This window comes from Lynx rufus, unplaced genomic scaffold (assembly GCF_022079265.1).
Source record: "Lynx rufus isolate CCGP_SWC_20201006 ecotype Redwood Valley unplaced genomic scaffold, mLynRuf1.p SCAF_13, whole genome shotgun sequence".
NCBI lineage: Eukaryota > Metazoa > Chordata > Mammalia > Carnivora > Felidae > Lynx > Lynx rufus.
The window spans coordinates 30,023,654-30,043,344 of NW_025814827.1; the positions used below are offsets into that span (position 1 = coordinate 30,023,654).

At 50.4% G+C, this 19,691-nt stretch overlaps 1 protein-coding gene across 1 annotated transcript in view; it reads right to left on the bottom strand.

The window, feature by feature from the left end:
- The window catches only part of DUOX1 (dual oxidase 1), a 32,428-nt gene extending 18,588 nt beyond the window's left edge, over positions 1 to 13,840 (bottom strand). The window contains exons 1-16 of the mRNA XM_047074478.1: positions 13,783 to 13,840; positions 11,859 to 11,942; positions 11,517 to 11,681; positions 10,038 to 10,225; positions 9,640 to 9,841; positions 9,343 to 9,509; positions 8,877 to 8,937; positions 8,661 to 8,757; positions 7,705 to 7,795; positions 6,634 to 6,736; positions 6,208 to 6,380; positions 3,099 to 3,274; positions 2,790 to 2,908; positions 2,042 to 2,179; positions 1,281 to 1,394; positions 352 to 551 (exon numbers count right to left, since the gene is read on the bottom strand). Coding sequence (XP_046930434.1) covers positions 352 to 551; positions 1,281 to 1,394; positions 2,042 to 2,179; positions 2,790 to 2,908; positions 3,099 to 3,274; positions 6,208 to 6,380; positions 6,634 to 6,736; positions 7,705 to 7,795; positions 8,661 to 8,757; positions 8,877 to 8,937; positions 9,343 to 9,509; positions 9,640 to 9,841; positions 10,038 to 10,225; positions 11,517 to 11,681; positions 11,859 to 11,942; positions 13,783 to 13,840 — 2,136 coding nt within the window. The remainder of the gene's footprint in view (positions 1 to 351; positions 552 to 1,280; positions 1,395 to 2,041; positions 2,180 to 2,789; positions 2,909 to 3,098; positions 3,275 to 6,207; positions 6,381 to 6,633; positions 6,737 to 7,704; positions 7,796 to 8,660; positions 8,758 to 8,876; positions 8,938 to 9,342; positions 9,510 to 9,639; positions 9,842 to 10,037; positions 10,226 to 11,516; positions 11,682 to 11,858; positions 11,943 to 13,782) is intronic.
- Positions 13,841 to 19,691: the final 5,851 nt, after the last annotated feature.

The following is a 19,691-nucleotide window of genomic DNA, read 5'->3' on the forward strand; positions in this document are numbered from 1 at the left end:
AGTCAGAGCTGAAAATCAGCCTGTGACTGAGTTCCCCTCCAAAATTTCTAACAAGTCACTAGATCCTAAAAACCAGGCAACAGGGAAGAGGGCCTGGCTTCTTCTAAGGACTCCCAACTAAGACCTATTGGGGCACCCTTAGAAAAGGAGGGGGCAAGACTGTGCAAGAAGAAGGTACTGTGGAGATCATGTCACCCAGCAGGCCCAGAGCAGGATAAATGTGTTCAAGTTTATCTCTCTATCAGGTACTACAGCCAGAGACTAGAAACCCAGCCTGATTCTGTGCTCCTTCCCCTCCCCTGGCTGCCTCCCTGGATGTGGACAAGGAACCAGGGACCAGCTGGGCCATACCAGGTCATATTCCTTGGGGATCTTAAGCAGCAGGGTGCGGCATCCTCGGTTATTGGACACGATGAGGTTGACTTGCTGGGAGGGGCGCAGCTGGATGGTGCGGAGCACAGAGAGCCTGCCGTCCACCACACAGATCTGCCCAGGCTGCAGGTGCACCAGCACAGGCCGGCAGGGTTCCTTGTGGCCCTGCCATTCCAAAGCTGAGGAGAGACAGGGCTGGGTCAGCTGGGGCCAGGAGGAAGGAGGCCAGCTTAGGGCTGGAGTTAGGTCCAGGCCTCCACAGCTCCTTGCTCCTTCTGAGGTACTGAGAGTCGGCCCCTCCTAACAACCCCTTGTACCTCTAGCATATGTAAAGAATAATAAGTACCATTTCCTGTGTGTTTACTATGTGTGCAATGCTGTACCAAGTGCTTTGTGTGAACTAGTTAATCTAATCTTCGTATATCTGTGAGGTGAGTGCTATTATTGGTTCTGTTTTACACATAACAAAAAATAAGTTTAGAGACATTAAAAAATCTGCCTAAGACCCAAAAGTTCAAAGTTGTGGACCAAGATTCCAATCCTCAACATGATTCTAGACCTTCATTAATTACTTCTCTATTGCCTGAAATTCCACTGTAAGATGCCACAAAGCATCACTTCCCCAGGACTCTAGAGAATCATAGTATGCCTATGAAATGTATGAATGTGACTTCTTCCCATGAGTCTATTACATCTCCTTTATTTGGGACCATTAGGAGAATCTATGGAGGGTGGAGGACTCCGGGTCCAATGTCCACCTAACACCTCCATGGCTCTTCCCAGCTGGCCTGGCTTGCTTAGAGGCCTAGAAAAGGGAGGCCTTTTCCTTAGGCTGCTGAGGTGGGGGAGGGGACTGCAGCCCTGAATCATATCTTCTCCACCACGACCCTGGCCAGCTCCAGGCCTACCTTCCATGCCCCCCACGAGCTTCTCAGACATGACGCTCTGGCGGTCCTGGCCCTGGAGCCTCTTGAAATTTCTCCTCCGGAGCCGGGCAACAATCCAGGCACTGAGCAGACTCACTGAGGGGGCAGAAGCAGTAGGACGCTCAAAGGAAGGTGGGGGTCTGGGGAGAGCAACTGCCCTTTCCTTGGCAAGACCCCCTGCTTTCCCCACCTCCTAGGTCAGCCCATTCAATTGTCTCAAATTGAATTGATGGGGGGTGGGTGGGGAGGGAGCTTTGGGTATCACTTAAGATGCCTGAACAGCCTCCCCTGCTTCCACTGCGCAGGTCCCTTCCCGGGCAGAGACTAGGTCCAGAGTCCTTGTGCCAAAACCTGGACCCACTCTGCCACTCTGCCAGTGGACCTACACACAGACATGCCAAAGACTACCTGTCAAGCCTTTGCCCCAGCTAGTTCTCAACTGGTTCTCATGCAGGTGTTGCCTCTGACAATTTCCCAGGCCCAAGCTCCTGGAAATAACTGTAAATTGTGGCTCCTAACCAATCTGGGCCCTGAAGGGACCCCAGGAGAACAGGAAGGCAATTTTCCCTGGAGCTGACTTATCTGTAGGTCAGATACTTCTCATGTTCCCTCCTGTTGTGATGTTGTCCTCATGTGCCCAGAGAGGAATAGTACTCTGCATGATCTGTTGTAGATGAAACCACCCCACTCCCACCTCTCAACTTACAAATTTCACCCAACCCCACCCTGCCCATCACTTTTACCCAGAGGGAAGCAGCAGAGAGCTCCAATGGTGACACCAAAGCCAAATCCACTGCCTTCAAAATAGTCCCGCATGATGGAGGGAACACAGGCTGGCAGGCCCTCAGTGCTGAGCTGTCTTGGCTGTGGGCAGGGGTCTCCTGGGGAGACAGAGGAAGCTAGAGTATTGGGGGGGTTGGTGCTGGGCCAGAGGCTCTGGCACAGAATCACTGAGGAGTTAGGGTGACAGAAAGGGTAGGGTGGGGGACTTTTGAGTCTCAGAGGGCTGGGAGCTGCTTACCCCTGTCATTATACCAGGAATGTGGTGTTTGCCTACTTGGGTAACAAATGGGGTCAAAAATGCACCTCAGCCTCTGTCTCTCACACGTACACATATGTATACACACACATACACACACACACACAGAGTTCACTTGTCACTGCTGTGGGATTAGGATATCCTCATGGCACTGGGCCCTTCTGATGTCACACCCACCCCAGGCTCAGCCCAGCCAGATGGAAGTCTCCTCTCTAGGTCTCTCTGAGTCTCAGTCTTACCCTCACTTGGGTACCTCCAGGGGTTGTGCAGAAGGGGACCTACACAGCCACATGTGGCCATGTTTTTGCCTAGAGCCAAAGTTCCCAAGGGCAGAAACATTGCTCACTGCCTCCTTGGGGTCTACTGCTCAGCCACATCTGAACCAGGCCCACAGCTGTGGAGGGATGAGGCACCAGACCCCAAATCCCTCCAATCACCTCCTGGTCTCTCACCTGCATGCCAGAAGAAGACATTGGGCTGCAGGGCGCTGGGGCTCGTGTTGGTGACAGCCACTAGAACATCCCGCAGGGATGTGTTTCTGATCTCCGCAATCTCTTCCTCAGAGAACAGCCTGGGGGTGGGAGAGGTGAGGAGCTACTGCAGTGGTAGAGGGAGAGGCCTGAGGAAAGAGGCCTAGAGGGGCTGAGGACTCGGTGGGGTCAGTTGAGAATCCAGGGCCCATGGGGTTGCTTACTTTACACACTGAGGGCCTGGGGCCCAGGCCAATGGGGGGTTGGAGGAAGGGTCCAGAAAGGCCTTACCCATTCCTAGTGTTCTCAAACCAGTAGCGGTCACCATCCCGCAACCGCACAAACTGGTTGAGGACGATGGCACTGAAGAGAGGCCCAGGGTCCCCATGGCTCTCCAGAAGCCCCCCAGGGAGCAGCTCCAGTCGGGACAGGTCCTGGTTATACAGGGCAGCTGTGGCCTCCAGCACCTGAGGCCAAGAAAGGACAGGAGTGAGTGCAAAGACCTGGCACCCACCCTGGGGCAAAGAGCTAGTTCCCAGGTATCAGCCTCAAGGATGATAATAATAAATGACAGTGACATTCACTCACTTATTATGCCCCAGGCACTGCTCTGAGTGCTTTACATAAGTTAACTCATTTATGGGAACTCACAGATTCAGCTGCCTATTTTATAAAGTTGGAATAAAACAGGCAGCCAGTTCCCTATGTAGCTTGCTCTTAAAAAGGTATAAAAGTTGCAATCCCTATCAAAATAACACCAGCATTCTTCACAGAGCTATAACAAACAATCCTCAAATTTGTATGGAACCAGAAAAGACCCCAAATAGCCTAAGCAATCTTGAAAAAGAAAACCAAAGCTGGAGGCATCACAATTTCAGGCTTCAAGATGTATTACAAAGCTGTAATCATCAAGACAGTATGGTACTGACACAAAAACAAACACTCAGATCAGTGGAATAGAATACAGAACCCAGGGGGCACCTGGGTGGTTCAGTCGGTTAGATGTCTGACCTCAGCTCAGGTCATGATGTCACAGTTTTCTCTCTGCCCCTCCTCCACTTGCACTCTGTTTCTATCTTAAAAAAATAAATAAAAACATTAAAAATTTTTAAAAAAGAATAGAGATCCCAGGGGAAAAAAAAAAGAATAGAGAACCCAGAAATGGACCCACAAACATATGGCCAACTAATCTTTGACAAAGCAGGAAGAATATCCCATGGAATACAGTCTCTTCAGCAGATGGTGTTGGGAAAACTGGACAGCGACATGCAGAAGACTGGACCTGGATCACTTTCTTACACCATACACAAAAATAAACTCAACATGGATGAAAGACCTAAATGTAAGACAGGAAGTCATCAAAATCCTCAAGGAGAAAGTAGGCTAAACCCTCTTTGACCTTGGCCATGGCAATTTACTCAACACGTCTCCAGAAGGGAAACAAAAGCAAAAATGAACTATTTGGGCCTCATCAAAATAAAAGCTTTCTCCACAGTGAAGGAAACAATCAGCAAAATTAAAAGGCAAATGATGGAATGGGAGAAGATATTTGCAAATGGCATATCAGATAAAGGGTTAGTATCCAAAATCTATAAAGATCTTATCAAACTCAATACCCAAAAAAACAAATCATCCAGTGAAGAAATGGGCAGAAGACACGAATAGACACTTTTCCAAAGAAGACATCCAGATGGCCAACTGACACATGAAAAAATGCTCAACATCACTCATCATCAGAGAAATACAAATCAAAACCACAACGAAATACCACCTTACACCTGTCAGAATGGCTAACATTAACAACTCAGGCAACAACAGATGTTGGTAAGGATGCAGAGAAAGAGGATCTCTTTTGTACTGCTGATGGGAATGCAAGCTGGTGCAGCCACTCTGGAAAACAGTATGGAGGTTCCTCAAAAAATTAAAAATAAACTACCCTACCACCCAGCAATTGCACTACTAGGTACCTATCCAAGGGATACAGGTGTGCTGTTTTGAAGGGGCACACTCCCTCCGATGTTTATAGCAGCGCTATTGACAACAAAGTATGGAAAGAGCCCAAATGTCCATCGATGGATGAATGGATAAAGGAAATGTGGTATATATATACAGTGGAGTATTATTCGGCAATCAAAAAGAATGAAATCTTGCCATTTGCAACTACTTGGATGAAACTATAGGATCTTATGCTAAGCAAAATTAGTCAGAGAAAGACAAATTATCCTATGACCTCACTCATATGAGGAATTTAGATACAAAACAGATGAACATAACGGAAGGGAAGCAAAAATAATACAAAAACAGGGAGGGGGACAAAACATAGGAGACTTTTAAATACGGAGAACAAACAGAAGGTTACTGGAGGGGTTGTGGGAGGGGGGATGGGCTAAATGGGTAAGGGGCATTAAGGAATCTACTCCTGAAATCATTGTTGCACCATGTGCTAACTTGGATATAAATTAAAAAAATAAATTATGTAAAAAAAAAGAGGTATGAAAGTTGAGGGTCAAAATCAGTGCAAAAGTTGGAATGGTAGAATTGTTTTTGAAAAGGTTTCTGTTGTTTAGAGCTAAGAAAGTTTTTAAAAAGCAAATTCCTGCCTGTATATTGCCTTTTGGAGACAGACTTCAACATTATTTGAGAAGCATTTTCATTTTCCCTTTTTTTTTCTTTTTTTGAGCATTTTCTACCTGACCTTTAATTCTTTTTGCCCCACATAAACACATGATCAGCTTAATTCTAATGAGGCCGCGTTAAAGTTTAAGGTTTGTTACTTTTGGTATGCCTGGTGATTCCTATCCTTACATTGATTTTATAAAGTCTACAAGCCCCATGTGCATATTGCTTCTTCATCAGCTTTTTAATTGTCCACTTTCCAACAATCTTGTAAAAAAGTAAGGACAAAAACAATAAAATAAGTATGAAATTATGGAAACATCACTGTGCCAAGATGGTAAGGGAACCCAAACTGGTCTGTTGGCTGGCAGGCAATGCCACTTGTCCAGGTGATAGCTGAGGGTGTGACAATTGACTCCCCGAGGCAGCTTGAGTATCAGTGCATATAAAAATACAGCTTGTTCCTGGATTGAGGACCATCTACACCTGCTCAGATGGTTGTTGGGAAGAGTGAATGAGATAATGCCTATTAAGTGCCTGGCATGCAGTAGATACTCAACAATCATTTGCTAGATCTGAACAGTCACAAAATCGCATGCCAAATCCTGCTGGTTTGGTAACCTCTATTCTGGTTATGACACTGGGAAAAGCCACCTCAGTGAGTCCTGTCCCTCTCATCAGAGACTTGTCTCTAGTGTTGGTGTCTCATTGCCTGCTTTCTGTGTCTTGGGCCAATGTGCCCTGGCCCTCCCACCCTGTCCCCTGGGTCCCCACCCCTCCTTACAGTGTGGTTGGTCTGGGAGAGTGCAGGGTTGATGTCCTGCCATCTGGTAATGGGAGGCAGACCCAGTGCTGTCCTGGCCTTTGTATAAGAGGGCAGGCCCAGATCACGGCCCCTCTGCAGACAGCTGGCCAGGTAGTCTGTGCGGGAAAACTTCAGAGACCCGGGCCAGAAATCTGGGGATGAAATACCAGAGAGTCTGAGAGAGCTCAGGGCCACCACAGCTCCACTAGCCCAGGAGTCAGGCTCCAACCAGCCCCAAGGGGACCAGAATCACACAGAGGGAATGATGGTCAACAGGTCTCTCAGCAGTGAAAGAGTGCAGGATCCCAGCCCCAGGCACTCCTCCCAGCCTGGCTCTGGAGCTCCAGCAGAATCCCCACCCAGGGGCCAGGGGTGTACCACCTTCAGGGACAGCTTCAGGCTCACCTAGCACATCCTCAACCACCACATGGTCCTCTTGCTCAGCGATCTGGGAGGCCATGCCCAGCAGCAGTGCATCCACATCTTCAGCTCTTTGTAGGTTTGGATGCTTTGGGAATGGGGAGAGAATATGGGGCTGAAGGTTGAGCACCAAGGCTCCCTCCACCCCATAGTCCAAGTCCTGGGCCCAGCGAGTGCTGACATTTGCTCTAAAACCAGCAGGCCATTCCCCCTCCATAGGTTGATTCCCCACTCAAGGTGAGTGACATCCCCATCCAAAGCTCATGCTGCTGGAAGACAGGCCTCCACAAACGCAAAGGATCTAAAACTTTACTTCTATTTTAGAAGACTTGACAGTATGGTTGACAAAGGCACTAGAACATCTACGTCTTGGTCCTTGCTCTGTTAGTGAGTAGCTGTGGGCAAGTCACAGGACCTCTCTGAACTCAGTGTCCTTCCCTTAATAAAAAGAGCATTAGGGATACAATACAATACAATATAATAAAAGCAATTAGGAGGACACAGGTCTCTTTCAACTCAGCTCCATGATTCTGAATTCTGTGCTTTTCTCTTCTCTCTTTTCCTCTTACTTCTTTTCTCCTCTTATGAACACTCTACACAGAATATCAGATTTTGCTTTAAATTATTCATCAATGATCTTCACCCACTCAGGCCTGGTTTGGATGGACAGATTATCCCTGATATCTCTCAGAACCCTTCCTCCTCTTTGCTCCCCTCTCAACATGCCCTGGATGTGTCTAATTGGGACATTTCCTTGGAGGGTGGGATGGCTGGGGTACTCCATGGCCTACAAGGGACCCAGAGCTGTCAAGACAGAAGAAAAACCTATGGGGAAGCAATGAATGTAGAGCCACACCTGCACAGGCCTCACTGTCCCTCACACAGCCCTGAGGTGGAGGTGGAGGACTGACTTTTGACCATGTACAGCTGACTGCTGTGGCTCTACTGCCCACTTTCACCACACACCCTCAGACACAAATACACCCCCCACACACACACACACACTATACACACTACACACATACACCCACCCACATATGTGCCCCCAGTCCCGACCTCTCGGCTCCAGTAGCTGTTGCAGACCCGGAGAGCTCTGGAGATGCTTGAGTTCCTATTGATGACCTCTTGGAAATGACAACTGGCATTTCTGAAATGCAAGGAGCAGGGGAGTGATGACTGAGGCTATGGGGTCCTAAAGTCAGGCATCAGCTCTGGTCTCCAAGGCTATATACAGCCAGGGGCCCAGGTCATTGTAAACCCCCAGAAATGTACCCAAAGCATGTTCATGCCTCCCCTTTCCCCCATCTTTTCCTTTCTCCAACCCTCTCTGTCTATATATATATATATTACTAAACAGCATGGGGCTCTATTTAGAGTACCTTTCTCTCCCAATTCCCAAAGAAAGAGTTTACATATTATCATGTAATATGTAAACATGGCTATTGTCACACATGTCCAAAAATTGTTCCAGAGTAGGAAAATGTAACCTATGAATTATTTAAATTATAATGCAACTGTAAAAAATAAACTGCCATGCTTTGTTCCATATACATTAAACTAAATATATATATATATTTAGTTTAAAGTTTTCTTTTTATTATTTTGGAATCAAAGTTTTTCTTCAGCTCTCACAAATTTTTTTATAATTCCCTCAAAAGGCTTGCAAGACCCAGGTCCTGTGCTTATAGCTAAAAATGCCCCCAGTGTGGTGTCAAGACCTAAGGTTTAGACCAGCAGGCTTTGTGACTCACCCTCAGAACCTCAATTAGCCCGTGTTTAATTGGGGAGGTTAATATACACACCAGCTGTAGGAAAACGGATAAAGTGCTTAAAAACCACAATGACGTGTTTTTAAACGATTGTTCATCTTCCCTCTCCAAATTCACTGTTCCCTTGGGGAAATGAGCACACTTCAGACTGATAATCCTGTCCTGAGGGCTCCTGAGGGCAGATTTTTCTGAAATGACACCACCACCCCTTCCAACACACAGACATTTATGCTGGGCCCTCACCTCATGTAGACGCCAGGAGGCACCATGGTGGAGAAGAACTGCTCAGAGGCCGCCAGGAACTCTGGGGAGATGTTGGGGTCCAGGAAAGGGCTGTATCCTGGGGAAAGAGGATACTAAAATTTAACCCTTAAACCACCCAGCCTCCCTCCCCATGGCTCCTGTCCCCCTCGAAAAAACTCCTGCCGGCTCTCCCATTCTTCCTCCCCATCCGTTCACCTGCATACTTCGGGGGTGTTTTCTGCAGGAAGCTGGGCAGCCACTCATACAGAGCGATGTTCTGAGGGACAAGAGAAGGCAAAAAGGGAGGCAAGCGCTGGAGCAGCCGCCCTGGGAGGGATCCGAGCCCAAGGAAGGCTTCGGTGGGAGATGAGGGTCAGGCAGGGGCAGTCACGAGGGAGGCAACTCAAACAGGACAGGTGCGGAGGCCCGGCCCCCACAAGGAACCTGGGATGGCAGAGGAGGGCGGCTACATAGGAACCACAGCAAAGGCTCGAGGATCACAGCGCTTTGCCTCCTCATCGTCTCCACGTCCACTCCGAGACGAGACGCTAGCCCCAGTTCTGGGGAGCAGCGTCCTCCTGGAAAAGGGCGTTTCCGGGGGCTGCCCGTCGGAGGATGGAGGGCTCTGCGCAGCAGGCAGGCAGGCAGGCAGGGGCGGGGCGGGGAGGGGGTGCGGACTGACCTGGTAGGTGGCGATGACCCTCTTGCGCGCGTGCTGAAACAGCTCCTCGTCCCCCCACCGCGGGTGCTCGCGGGCCAGTCGCTGCGCCCACACATTGTGGTAGCGGAACCACAGCAGGCCCAGCGCCTGCAGGAAGGGGTCGCGGTTCCCTCGCTCCGCCCCGAAGGCTGCACGCGACGCCGTGGGGCCGCAGGGGAAGAGACGCGCGGCGGTGTGACCACGGGGAGCGCAACCTCGGCGCCCCCCAGCCCGCCCCGCCGCGCGCCCCGGCCGCCGCAGCCCACCCCGCGGCCTCACCATACAGCCCCCGGGGCCCGCGCTGTCCCGTGGCGGGGTCGGGCGGCGTCCACATGAGCAGGGGGCTTTGCGCGTTGCGGGGGAAGGCGGGGTCGGGCCCCGACGCCAGCTGCCCCCCGGAGAAGCTCCGCAGCGCGTCGCTCCAGGAGTGCGAGGAGCCATAGATGGCGCTGCCGTCCAGCCAGCCCGTCACCTCGTTGGTCTGCGGGGGTACCGGGAGGGTGAGCCCAGGGTGAGCCGCGGGTGGAGTAGCTGAGACGGGTAAGGGGGCGCCAGGGCCAGCCCAGCATCGGTGGGGGGGGGGGGGGAGCGGGGGGACGGAGCCTCTCCCGGCCCGGCCCTGCCAGGCCCCGCCCCCGCCAGGCCCCGCCCCCGCGACCCCGCCTGCCGCGTCTCACCAGGTCCCGGGGGTTACTGGGGCTCTGTCCGGTCTCGGGGTCCCAGCGGCTCCTCTGGAAGGGCAGGACCACGTCCCCGCGCTGGTCCGGGTCGAACACCGGGTCCCCGGGCGGGATGTGGATGTTGAGGAACTCGGCTGGGCAGCCAGGTGTCTCCACGCTCACGAGGTCGGACAGCACGTGGTAGCCTGTCCGCAATGGGGGCGTGCTAGGGCCAGCTGAGGGCCTGGCACTCTACTTTCTGTATCAGGTATCCAGCCCTCCCCTACTCCCCTTGAAGCATCAAAAGACTCCTTAGATTTTGGGGGCAAGTCCAAGTCTTGACCTTCTCCACCCTTCCCAATCCTTTGTTACACCTTGGTCCAGACTGTTTTCATTGCCAGTTTGGTCTTCTCCTTGGTAACTGGGAGGTGCCCGGTGAGTGTGCCTAGGCAATTGGGCTGGGAACACCTGCTGCAACATGCAGCTGGGAGCAGCCTGCCCAGAGGGCCTGCCAGTCTCACTGTGAGGCTAGATACCGGGAATCAAATGTAGCCCCCCCTTCCCACCCCCTGGAGGGCTAGCAGGAGCCAGGCATTCCTGCTGGGGACCAACAACCCACAGACACGGGTCAGACCACCCATTCTAGCGCCCCATTTTGACATCCACCCCCCCCTCCCCAGACCTTTTGCCAAAGGCAAAAGACTGAGACTGCCCTGACACTGTCCTAGGAGCCACAGGGGCAAAGAGTGAGAACAGGGTCCCACCAAGAGTCCCTACCAGATTATTTTTGTGCTCCTGCCTCCATCTGTACTCCGAACAACAGCTCAACGTGGGGCAAATTTATACCTCCACCAACCAGACTTTCTCCCTCTAGTTTTTCTTCCCCAGAAAAAGAAATACAAGACATAGCTTTCTCCACTTAAGAAAAATCATTTTAGGCCCTAGACATCTTGTGATTTACGACTACTTGCCCAAAGCATATTCTTGACTTCTCTTTGCAGGATTTAAACCCCTTGGAGCACTCAGATACCAGAACAATTAAAGGCAGAGAAGTGATGTCAACCTTTGCGGCCCTTTTGTTTTTCATCAATTAAGACCTGAACTCTGTCTCCCTGAGATGACTTTTGCCTAAATTCTAGGCTGAATTCCCCACTGTACAAGTGCCTTTGTGAATCTGCATGTACCCTTAGCTTAAAACTTCCCAGTTTTGTTGTTTGGGAAGACATTGCTTTGGGAAATAACCCCTACGTTCTCCTTTACTTTTTCCAAGTAAAACTCTTCCCTTTCCTATTCTTGGCTTGGTTGTGTCTTTTGGCTCAAAACCCACCAAAAGCCGAATTCAGTTTCACATAACGTCACCTCCCCCCTCCATCTCTCACCCCCATCTCTGAGACCCTCCATCACTTCTCTCTCTCTCACTCCCTGACTCCCTGCTCAGACATAGACATGTCCAGCTGACCCTACTGGCCTCCCTCCCCCAGAGGTTGAGGCCCTCACCAAAGAATACTCCCAGCACTGTTCGGTTTCGCAGGGAGGCCTGCCCTGCAGGGCCCCTCATGGCAGTGTTGCTAAGGTCTCTGGGGTTGGGCAGGTGGGGTTCTCTCAAGGGCTGGTACACACCATCTGCATAGCTGGCTGGGACTAGGCGCTGCAGCCGAGAGCCTGCAGTAGGAGAGGTAGAGAGACAAGGGTAAATCCTCAGTGGGGCTTACTTACCTCCTCTCTCCCAGGATTCCCTCCATACCACAGGGAACCCATGAGCCTTTGCTGGTACCTGTCATCCCTTGCCCCTTAGTACCACCCTGACCATAGGGCTGTCTGCACTTGGCCCTCACCTACCTTTGCTGCCCCATCTGTGCTCCATGAGGTTGTTGTACCACCCATCAAATCGCTGTACCTCCCAGGAAATGGGGTTCTGTGCTCCTGTGTGAGAACAGAGGGAAGGGGCAGCTGGGTAAGTCTGTGCATGGGAGGACAGGCAGGCGTGCAGGACATGGGTCTTGGGAGGCTGGCAAGGGGAGCAGCAGAAGTTGGACCCCCAGCACAGTGTAGAAGGCAGGGTGCAGAGGAAAGAACCCAGGACAGAGTGCTATCCAAACTCAAGTTCAGTCTTTAAGCTGCCCTGTGGGGGAAACATGGCAGGGAGCACCTAAGGCAGTATAGTGGGGGGCAGTGTGTGCTGACAACCTCAGAGAGCAAGATGAAGCTGGAGAACAGTGGCAATGTGGAAGGGGATGCAGGAGCCTTCTACTGCTCTCACACCTCAGCTCCCAGAGGGACACTGCAGGACAGAAGCCATTCCCAGCCCTAAGATATCATATGGAGCAAGAGCCAGCCACACCCTAAAAGCCAACCACTCTTCCATCCAGGGAAGGAGAAGTCATTCTATGACCAAGCCTTGGGTAGGAGCAATGTGGAGAGGGGCTTGGCCCTCTCCTGCTGAGCAGAGCCCAGGGCAAGGGTGCGGGCCCTGGGGCTGTGGCTCTGGGACCTGTTGCTACTCTGGTCTCTTTCCCAGTTTCTGGGGTGGGATCAGGAACTGCCTGGTCATGGGATAACCTTGCCTCTTCTGAGGCAACATGTTCCTCATATAATTCCTCTTATTGACCCTATTGTACTTTCCAAAAACTAGGATCTGGGACGGAGCACTCAGTTGTTGAGGGAAGAGTTCAAACAGTGGGGACAGAGGGAAGGGTCTAGAATTACAGGTGGACCTAGAGGTCCTTCTGGTCAGTGGATCAGATAACCAGATTCCTTTCCCCAAACTAGGAGGCTACAGGGCTAAGGTTCCCTCTCTGCTCACTTCAGAGAACAGAACAGAGAAAGAGAAACAGAAGAAAAGGACCCTCATCAGCCATCAAGGGACCCATTCCTCTGACTGTCCTTCCACTCACACCAAGGATAATATCTCAGAGCTATGCCTCACACTCCTGTGTGCATGTGCATGCCCACGCATGCACACTCAGTCACCAGGAGGTCAGAGAGGCAAAATGACTCAGACCCTGATGTTTGAGCAAAGAATCCAAGTAAGGATCCAGGACTTGGGGCAGGAACTAGGGGAGCCACATACACATGATCTCTAAAATAAGATGAACTGGTAGCAGAACAAGAAGAGGGTCTTGGGGGAAGGGTGTAAAGGAGAATGCCTCCCAGGAATAAGTGGCAATAGCTGGGTAGAAAAGGAAAATCCAAGGTCAAGGCAAAGAGAGGCCAGGAAGGAATGGGAATGTGGGCAGCTCCTTCATGGGAGAAGCTGCAGGGGTCTACCACCTCCAGTCAGAGTAGATCATTCCACAGATTTTCTGTGCTTCCTTTTCTTGTCCCTTTTCTTATCCTGCCACACCTGATAGGGCTGATAAGGGGCTTGCTCTTTTAACTTAACTTGTAGCACCTTAAGCCCGCTTCCCTTCTCAGAGACCCAGACTTCACAAAATGGCCTCAGAGTCTAGCAAACTGATGGTAACAAGATGAAATCTAATGGACCATACAGAGGCAATAGTTGTTTGTTGTTGTTTTCATATTGTTTTAAAACACTGGTGACTTTCCTTCAGCTTTGGGTCCAATCTGACCACAAAATCCTTTATTATCTTATGTGCCTAATCAGTCTTTTCCCATTTGGGATCAGGGGTCCTTACTTTATGAAGAAAGAGAGAAGAGAGAGGAGAGAGAAAGGGCCTCCAGACTGTAAGGAATGAAATAGGAAATGCCGACACAGCAGGGTTCCTCTGTTCCTAGCTACACTTCTCCTCCAATCTATACTCACCCATGGATGTCCATGACCCAATCAGGAGTGTCCATGCCAGAGCCAGGCAGAGGCCCATGATGAAAGTGATAATAGCGCTTAGGTGTTAGGACACCCTAAAATGGAGACCCTAGGAAAAGAGAACAGGGAGAATGGGTCCCAGAAACTCAGGAGAGTCAGGCCAGGGCCTCTGCAGGCCTCTGTGAATCTAAGTGTGCGCTGGGCCAACACCACAGTGGGGAACAAAGAGCAAGAGACTCACTCACCCCCAAGAGTCTTTCATTCATTCAACAAACACTTGGCACGCATCCACTATTTTTTAGGCGTTTAGATCTAGGAACTGGAAATTAAGTGATGAACAAAGCAGACAGAAATCTCTGCCTCCTTGGACTTACCTTCTAAGATTAACTGAAAACCTTGTTTTGGCCCAGCTTCCCAGTGTGTGTGTTCCTTGGACAGAGCCTGGCTTGAGGGCCAGGACACTGAGCTGCTGCTACAGTGTGGTTTTAGGCAGGTCACTTCTCTGGTCTGGACTTTGATTTCCTCTTCCAGCTATGGGAATAAACATGCCTGAACTGTCTACCTCCTAGCATGGTTGCCAGAATCAGACATGAGATTGAGGTTGAATTCAAAGCAAGAAAAGTGACAGGTGTTATGTAAATGTGATATAGAGAGAGGGTGGGCTGGAGCTTGGCTCTTCTAGGCAGACTCAAAGAATGCAGCACCAGGTGCTCCTGTGTTTGGTGCCAGCTTTCCTCTTTCTCTCCCTCTCTCCAGGCTAACAACTCAATCACCCAGGGACAACAGGGAAATGGGGCAGCAGGGGATTCAGACTGGGACTCCTGAGTGGCACAGGGAGTGCCTAAGGCGAATGAAGACTTTCTAAGGCAGCATATAGACACTGGGGGTGGGGTGGGGCTGGGGAACTATCTAATGGAAGAAAGTGGGAGTTCAGAGAAAGCCTTATCTCAGACTAAACTCTCAGGACTCCTGAACATGTTGTCTAGTCAAATAGGGGGAGCCCTGGAGGGTGATCTCATCCCAACTTGCCAACTCCCATGAAACAAATGAAAAACCCTAGGCCCTGTCATAACTCAAAAGCTCAGCATTCCACCCACTCCATCTGAGACTGCCCAGATGGTGGTCTTTGAGAGTTTGTGAAGAGCAGGGCCCTGAATGGTTGAAGCCGTAAGGATGTTGGAGTGGCCACAGTGGTCCTTCCCTGATCTAGGATGCCCTGCCCCTTCCCCCCTACCACTTTGTCTTGTCTTTAGGATCCGGGCCCCAGACACCAATGTACCACTCAACCCATAAAAGCATGCAGTGAGCTTTCAGGCCAGGCTGTGGGGATAACCTGAAGAGGAATGTGGGCATGCTTAACAATCACTCCTTGTGGGTGGGTAGCCTGTGATTTATATAGCAATATTGGTTCAGTAACTTCCTAACAACCTTGAGTGGAAGGCATACCCTTATGACAGAGCAGTGAAGCCCCAGGCAGTGGCAGAACCAGGGAGAGAACACAGGCCTACCTTGTTCTTAACCCACATGGCTACTTTTCCAGTCTGAAGTCCTAGAATGGGGACCCTGGGGTGGGGGAAATAGGAGCCAAGGCCATAGGGATTCCAATCTGGTCCCAAGGGAGGGCTGAAGGGGAAGCCTGGACTCTAAAAGCCCAAAGCTCCCTCCCTGGCGTAATGTGCTGGTGCCGGGGAGAGTTCCAGAGAGATCCCCTAGGCCCAAGCAAATTAGGCCACCCAACATTCAAGGTTCTCTAAGAATCAAAAACTTGGGGTGGGGTGTGTGAGGATAGGCCCGAACGGGTTCCCTTTCAGCCTCAGGCTAATAACGGAGGCGCAGGGGTGCCAGGGCTAGAATCCCCCTTCCCTCCAAAAGCGTAGCGGAGCTGGGGCACACTCCGCTGCAGCCACGCCGGTGGCTCTCCCTCCCTCCCGAGCGCCTGGGCCCGCGGGCCTGAGAAACCCTCCTCGGTCTGACCTGTGGCCGCGGCGTCCCTCGACCCCAAAGTGGGTCGCTCCTGGCTCTCCGCGAGGCCCGCGACGCCCGCTCCCGGCCGGCTCCCTCCGCAGCTCTGCGCGGGGAGGGCGGGCGGGGCCGGGGGTGAAGAGGGGCAGGCGCGGCCCAGTTCTAAGGCGGGGCGGGGCGAAGTGGGGCGGGAGGCCAGCCGGAGCGCCCGCGACCCGAAGAGGTGCTCCAAGAGGCCCGAAGCGCGCCAGGTGAGACGGCGCGGGCTCGCGGGGCTCAGGTGGGGGAGCTGTCCCTTCCGTGGCGAGGGCTCGGCTAGTGCGGCTACGGGGACAGAGAAAGGGGCAAGTCTGCTGGGGCTGGGGGTTGGGGAGAAGACCTTGTGGGGGGGGGAGGGGAGGCGCTCCCCGAAACTCTCCATATCGTCGGATCTGGGCTCCAAGACCAAGAAGATCGGTGAACGCCCGCAGAGCAGGCCAGGCGTCCGAGCAAGGCATTCGTCCTAAGACCCTGAGAGTGTCTGTGGCAACCATCCCCTGGGGTTCCTCGTGAGCTCTCGGGGTCTCAAGCCCTCCAGCCTCGCCCGCGCCCCACCGGTCTCCAGACTGCATCTCTAGGTTTGTGCCGGAGCTGCCCGGGAGTTCTGGGCAGGGGGCAGGAGGAGGAAGGCCGGAGGGGTGGCTGCGCAAGGCACGGCTCTTGTGCACGGTCCCTCCTCTGTCCCAGACCGAGGGCGGGGGGCAACGCCTCTGATCCTCGGGTGCGGTCTGAGAAGGTTGAGAGCCACTTGGAGTGGCGGGCGGGGAAGCACCCCAAACCCGGTTTGTCCGGTCATAGCCTGGTCCTTAAGTGAATTAGGAGAAGAGGAAGGTTGGAAGCGAGCCCCGCCAAGAGAAAGGGAGCGCATTCGGTGATAGAACGTCTGGACCTCGTTCCCGCCCCCAGGAGCGCTGCTTGTGAGGTTCCACAGGGAGGAAGCGAGCGGCGCGGGCTGCCACGCACGCACTGTGTGGAAGGGACGAAGGTAGGAAGACAGTGGTCCGGGTGTGAATGGCGGGGATGATGAGGCTGCTGGGGTCGCTGTGGTCGGGATGGGTTTTGAAGGGGGCCTTGGAGTGCTGCCCCCATCCAGGCCCCTAGGGGCGCACTTCCAGTGCCCCCCTCCCCCCGCAAGTTCAGATCAAGTGGGAGTTACTCAAAGAGAAAGTTTGGTAAGAAGTTAAGAGGAGAAAAGAAAAACCTCGGAAGACCATATATGCCACAAGGTTTACAGACATGGAATCCTTATCTCGGCCTGCCTGGAGCCTAGATAGTTTATTTGCATGATTCAGCGTCCCTGGGCTCCTTACTTACTTCAGCCCTCAACCCACTTCTCAGATCTTCTGTTTCTCCACTTAATTCTTTCCTTAGTGCAACAACATACACATGCCCACACACCTTCCTGAAGAGAAGAGGCTGGGACAGGAGTTTCTGACAGTTCTCACCAGCCAGAGCTGTCAACTTTAATGGGATCAACCCCAACCAAAGAAACAAAATAATCACATTCTAGTAGCTGTGTATCACCAGTCAGCGCTCTTGGCAACTCCAGCCATGTCACCCATTCCTTCCTGGAGAATTATAGTATTTCTGAGTTCCAGAAGATGTGGGATGTGGGGAGAGGGAGACTGTAAGAGAGGCCACAGAGTACTAAGGAAGTACGTAAGAACTTGGAATGCTGAAGACCAGCTGTATCAGGCTGGATTTTCTTAAAGATGTGTAACTTTATTTCTTATCCACCCCTTTTAACACACACAGGAACCCCACTTCAACCTGGGATTGGTAAAGATTGGGTAACGTCTGAAATACAACTGAGCATTAGAAATGCTTCAGTAATTTAAGGGAGTTCAGAAAGGGGGAAAAAGTGTCCCTCACTTCTCTAGGCTGGGTGAGAAAGGAGGACCCCAGAGTGTGGGGATTGGCCCACCCCATTGAGAAAGCACCTGCTTTGTCACAGGGGCCTCTGATTGAGGGTTTGTGTACCTAGTTCTCTATGTTACTAAGCAGTACTTTCTTCTTGTGTCTGTATTTCTGTTTACATGAAATTGTAGGTGTATGTCTGACTGTATCTTGCACTTATTTGTATTAAGGTACATTGTGTATATATACGAGTCACGGTGGTGAGCTAGGGGAAAGGGAGTGAAGGGAGAAAGGGAGTGAAGACTGAAAAGAGATTTTTCTCAGATTGGAAGAAATTCTACTGTCAGACCCTCCTTGGCTTGCCAAGGAGGAAGATGTTCCAGAGGAAAATTATAAGCTTTGTAGGAAAAACAGGATTGCTGGGTATAGGGACTTTTCATTTAGTCCCACCACTTCATGCAGGAGGCTTGTTAGCTTAATTATTAAAACCAATTTGGGATCAGGGTCATCCAAAATTAGCTTTAGATTAGGCAATGGAGACTAAGGAAAACCTAATTCCTTAAATTAAACAAAAAGAATTTTATTCACTGTCTTTTTGCTTTAGTCATCTTTAATAAATATGTTGGTGAATTGGAAATAAGTTAACATTGTCCTTCTGTACTTAAGATACAGAGAGACTTTTCTTAGTGTTTCTTTGAAGCACCACGTTAATGGAGGTGAGCCATTCTTGTAAAGTATTTTATAACCTCCCACTAAAATATATGCAGGAATAATGCTGATATGTAACGCTAACCAAAGTACATTACACTATTATTATTTGCTTATATTGCAGCTATTTGTTTTTGAAATTTCAGCATATAACATGTGTTCATAGTATTAGCAAACTTGCTTTATCTTCCCACCTTACTAACCAAGATATTCTACATTTTACAGCCTCTTTAAAAACATAAAGCCTTCCATCACAATTGTAATGGCTTTAGTCTAGGTGTCATAAAGAATAAATTCTTAGACCAATAAGTAAAATAAATATCACTATCACATATTCACAATTCATAGTTACTTAGCTTTAGCTAGAGTTGAAACATATGTTTCAGATTCAATTAAACGTGAACATTCATGCTTTGGACTCCAACTACTAGAAGAGGCTTCCTGAAAATTTTGTGAAAGCACTACAGATTGACAGGGTTGGTCAAATCCCTTCCTGCCCAATCCTTAGGCCTATATTGGTGACACTCAATTAACATTGAATGAGAATAGAATACTCTATAGGACACAGAGGGAGCATAGCTCCCTCTTGTGTGTGAAATAGAGGATGCCACCTACAGAGAGGAAGTCACTCATTCATATATATTCATTCATTCAACCCACAAGCTGATTAGTATATGCTACATGCAGGGGATGCAAAGATGGAGATTAGAAGCTAATAGGGAGACTGATGTTCAAACAATTACAATCCAATGTGATTATTGTGATCGTGGAGATATATTCAAAATGCAATCAGAACATTAGAGGTAGGAACATCTACACTGGCCCAATGGTGTCAAAGAAAATTTCACAGAGAAGGTAACATGAGCTGAGACTTGAAGGGTGAAAAGGAGTTTGCTAAGGAGTAAGAGCATTCCAGGCAGAGGAAATAGCATATACAAAGGCATGAAGAGTTAAAAGAGTATGTCAGATTCAGGGAGAGGCCAATAATTCAGTATTGCTAGAGGTTAGGCTGGGCCAAAGATGGAGGTGCAATGGTAGATGAGATCCAATCATAAAGGACTTTGTATGTGATTGTGAGATTAGGTTTTACCTAGAGCAAAGAAATAAAATGTTTATATTTCCTTGTTAGAAAATAATGTTCTGGCACCAGGCAAGATAGAATGAGACTGAACTAGGGCAGTAGGGAAGGAAATTCATGGATGGTTTCAAGAAATGTTTAGGAGATAAGATGGTCCATCTTTCCGGCTTATTTTATTGATAACAGTGGTGATGTCACCAAAGAGACAAAGAAAACAGAATAAAAAGCAGAGCAGAGACAGTGAATTCAGTTTGGGACCTATTAA